The following is a 4618-nucleotide window of genomic DNA, read 5'->3' as shown; positions in this document are numbered from 1 at the left end:
ATTTGAGTTTGTTCCGCCCCCTTTTCCATCCTCGGCCCCTTTGCCACTGATTTGCGCTGATTTTGCAGCCGCTGCCAGGATACATAGTTACACTTGCAAAAAATAGTTTTATTTCCAAGTGGGAATTCATTTTTTTCTACTAATTTGGCCATTTGCTTCCAAATTCGATTTACAGTTTTTTTAAAATTTAAAGCTTACAAAATAAATTCTTTCAACTTTTTAAGAGTTGCTAAACAAAAAATGCGGTTTGATACTGTTAAAAAACACAATAGAGCTCTTAATAAATATTTGCTTTCAAACTTTTTGAAGTGCACAAGAGAAGAGCACAGGGAAAAAACCATCAAATCCATCAACGGGTTGAAATTGCAACATTCAACAAAGAGCTCCATGGCAAAAAAAAAGTGGGAAAAACGAAGCCAAAGGACAACATGCTGATGCTTCAATGCTGATGGTTAGGAAGGAGGGTGGTGGAGGGGTGGGTGGTAAAAGGGCGCGGGATCCTGATGACTCTGCCTCCCGTCGAGGCTGCGTGACACGAATCCCAGGCCAAGGCGTGTCCAAAGTAGATGCCGCTTAAAAATTTAAATTGTATTTGCGGGCGCTGGGTGGCGATGATTCGGCAGGTGGTGCACACTAAATCATAGCAAAAATGTGCGGTGATTCAGTGTTCAATACCCTTTAGGAATGCCATCAGGTGAAAGAGGCTTGTGGGACCTTTTTGAATTTCAATCAGGGTCGCAATGTATTTAAAACTTAAATCAAATGTCCAATTTTATATCAACTTCTTTGCACTTTAAATGCCTATAAAAATGCCGTTACAAATCATTGCTTACTTTCACAAACAGCTTAACAAATTGGTAGAACCTGTTATATTTAAAAATCGACCCACTTCCAAAACAATTTATTCCTCATTTTAGGTATTTTTAGTCATTTTTTAAGGTTATTTTGGGTTTATTTATAGTATCCTAAAAACATGGTGATAATTAAACTGGAGACATAATCGTTTTTTTCGCACTACTCACGCTTTATCTTAGGACCAACTAATCTTTAACTGGCATTTGCATTTAATATTTTATCAGACAGTGGCTGTTTTTTTCCGATGCAAACGATACCAAGAGACTAATCCACTCTCCGGTTATCAGTGGCAGCCCAACTGCTAACCCACCCCTTAACGCCCCAAAAACAGCAGCCACCCCACCACCCCCATAACCTTAACGAGCCACAAGCGACACTCTCGTACCGCCTTTCGTTCTCATGTAAAAAATTGCACATAAAAATTGCAAAAGCCTTTGCGTTTTACTTGGTCGCCGGATGGTGGGATGGGCGGTGGTGTTGGGTGCCGCATACTGTACGTATAGTGTCTGAAATTCAATCGTAGATTCCGGTTTCGGGGCTGGAAGACGAAAGATAGAAGCCACCCGGGCACTGGCACACCTGCTGATGAGTAAATCTTAAGTGCAATAAAGAAGGAGAAGCAACAAAATCCAAAGTACGTGCAGCTGAACCCGGCCTGTGAGCCCGTCGAAGAACCCCGGCTAACCCGGAGGATATTCCCGGAACCCGAACTGGGCGTACACTTACTTAGTGGGATTTCGGTCGTGTGCAAAGTTTGCCATTCTTTTAAGTAGTACATATGTATATATACAACGGAAAATATAGGGGTTTTTTTTTGTTTTGCTCCACTTTAACGTTAAATCGTAAATTTTGCAAAAATGAAAACTTTGAAGCGCCTACGTGACGCACTGAAGTAGATTTTATTCCCCCTGCCCAGGTACGAGAAAAAGTTCGCCGGATTCCGGGCGCAAAAGTTACGCAAAACTCAGTAGCAAGTGTTAAGTGCGTTTGGGTTTAGCCAGCAGGAGAGACGTCTCAGTTCTGGCCCTAACCCCAGTGCATTTCCAATAGCCTTTCAGCCATTTTCCACCCAGCAAACAGCTAGTTAGGAAAAAAAAGCCTTTCCCGCAGCTGAAGTTTTTGAGTTGGCAAGAAAATTGCAAAGCTATTGCACGGAAGAAGTTGGCATAACAATGACCCGAAAGAGTTTGCAACTGTTTAAAAGGTTTTGGACCCCATATTTCGCCAAGTCGAGGGCAAAGGTCAAATGGCTTTCGCGAACTTTTGTTTGAAATATTTCATAACATTTTGGTGAAACAATGGTTGGAATTGTAATGATTTGAATCCGTTAATTTGTTAATTTAGTGTTTTGCCTGGTACTATTGAGTGTGGTTAGCTTTAAAAAATATCGAATCCTTAATATTTTGTATTTACGTACAATAGATCTAATAAAAATATCGGTGTAAAAATGGTTAACAAAATGTAAGGTGTTTGAATATTTATAAGCTGATTTTACAAAGACCCAGTATAATTTCAGTACTAAAATAAGTTATAATAAGCATTACAAAAATAACATTAAGTAAAAAGTTTAACAGATTCTGCATTCATGTAATTATAATTATTTTGCTTTATTCAAAGTACTTACATTTAGTTTTATCAAACAAAAACTCCTCTTAACACCACAAACTTTATGATAACCAATTTTGTGGCGAAAAGTTGGTTTAAATAAATACACTTTTTAAAATTTTCTGATTTGCCTTGCTCCAACAAAGACTTTAAGCTTTTTACCCAGACAATGCAGTATATCCCCTCAGTATAACCCCCAAAAAACAGGGAACATTGATCATAAGACTTATTGTTCGAAATCCACCGGGATAAATCGCCAGCTGCACAAAACCACCAGGCCATATGAAATAGTCTCCTATGCTCACAAGTACACGTACTGCCGGCCATACTGTTAACTCTTGGGGCTGTGATTGTGTTGTTTCCCATTCTTGACATCCCATTAAGAAATAATTTCACCATAATATATTTACCTAAGTTTTGATAAGCAGTCTACTCTCGGCCCCCATCTCAAATAGTTTATTTTGCATAAATAAGACATCATTCATGTCACTATTTCCATCTCACACACATCTCTCTTTTTGAGATTTGCCATCAAAGATTCCACATGCGACATGTGGACCCTCAAACAGACCAGTCGTAAATATAGAGCACGTTCAGTATTTAATATTTACCTAGTCTCAGCTCGTATCTCTCTTTTATGTGGATTGTTAAATTTTCAAATTAAATTCCGGATATTAACGTATCCACATCTGACCCCGAACATAATGCTACGAGTCTAACAAAAGCATTTTTGCATATTTACTTAAATAAAACCATTTTAACGATTTACGGTGCAAAATTTCATGCATTTCGTGGGTCGGTCTTTATGTGTGTGTGTGTGTGTGTGTGTGTCTTTATGAGTGCGTGTGTGTGTGTGCGCTTAAGTCAATATGCGTATGTGAATGTGTTGGAGAGCATGAAAGGCCCTTGACCAAGTAACCATAAAGCATGAAGCATGCTGCAAATAAGTAAGGCTAGACAGTCTTATAGCCAGGGAACGGTGGGTGCTGGGTTTACGGGCCAAAGAACCTCTAAGGGGAGTGGGGCCTTCCTTACTGGTCAGGAGAATCAGAATCTGTGAGCTATACGAGCTCAAAGCCGACTCTTCTTCATGCTCATCCTCATCGTCGTCCTGGTCCTCGTCCTCATCCACTTCTCGGCCTGCCATGTTTCGAGTTTCATGTTTCGTTACGTTTGCGTTTTGAGTGGGAGGACGAGAATCGGGGGCGGAAGGCGGCGAAAAAGTGGGAGTGGCAGGTCGGGGCTGTCGCTCGTAGCGGGAAACATGAAATTTTAATAATGTTTATAATGCCAAAAGGATTTGTTAGTCGACGCTGCACACTGAGCTCTATCAGCACACAAGAGGGGTGGTCTCCAGAGTTTTGTAGATTCTGTATGGCACTTAAAAAATTTAATAAATAGTTTTAGATATTAAAGAAAATACCTAATCATCCCTAAAAATGTTTTTGTTTTTCAAACTAGGTCTTAAGCTTTTAATGGTACATATTTGGTGCAATGATATTAAATTATTAAGCTTACATGGTACTCACAAAATAATTATTTTAACACATTTTAGATGTACATTTTTTACATGATATATGTCAATATTAATCATTAACCAAAATTAGTATAATCATGGGAAAAAAATATATATCCATTGTTAGGACAAACGTTTGAATGGTAATTATTTAACTTAAGAAAACTGAATATATAAATTGAAGAAACAAATAAAATATACAGACATATACAGATGCATTTTCAAAATTACAATCTTGGCCTTAGCTAATAAATGAAAATTGATGTCCTTAACATTGGTGCAATTAAAATTATTTAACTTTATTTCAAGCAAATATTATATCGTGAACAGTATATATAAAAATGTTTAAATACGAAATTAATTTCATAAAATCAACTGATTCATAGACCTTGTCTAAGGATAGAAAAACCCATTACTCGACCCTCGTTTACACACAAGTGTGCCAGGCTGTCGAGTGTGGGTGTGCAGGGTGCCGGCTGTGTTTACTTGAACGTACATTGCCATTAAGCGTGGTCGTCGCTTTCCCTCCCATACTCACACCCACATCCTCATCCACGTTCAAGTCGATGGCCCAAAGAGGCAGCAATGACATATTGCACTGCACAAATCCGCAAACAAACTTTATATGAGTGCCGAAGGATA

The 4618-nt window shown here is 38.7% G+C and overlaps 1 protein-coding gene across 1 annotated transcript; it reads right to left on the bottom strand.

Moving 5' to 3' along the window:
* Positions 1-1168: 1168 nt before the first annotated feature.
* On the bottom strand, positions 1169-3607 carry LOC128263364 (uncharacterized). Its single transcript, XM_052998391.1, is given in 3 exon segments — positions 1169-1231; positions 1233-1450; positions 3496-3607. Coding segments are annotated over 3 exon segments (393 nt in total).
* Between the last annotated feature and the right edge of the window lie 1011 nt (positions 3608-4618).

Source organism: Drosophila gunungcola, unplaced genomic scaffold (assembly GCF_025200985.1).
Source record: "Drosophila gunungcola strain Sukarami unplaced genomic scaffold, Dgunungcola_SK_2 000001F, whole genome shotgun sequence".
In the NCBI taxonomy this organism is placed as follows: Eukaryota; Metazoa; Arthropoda; class Insecta; order Diptera; family Drosophilidae; genus Drosophila; species Drosophila gunungcola.
The sequence above is the reverse complement of the archived record's forward strand: the minus strand, read 5'-3'. Positions and strand labels throughout refer to the sequence as shown.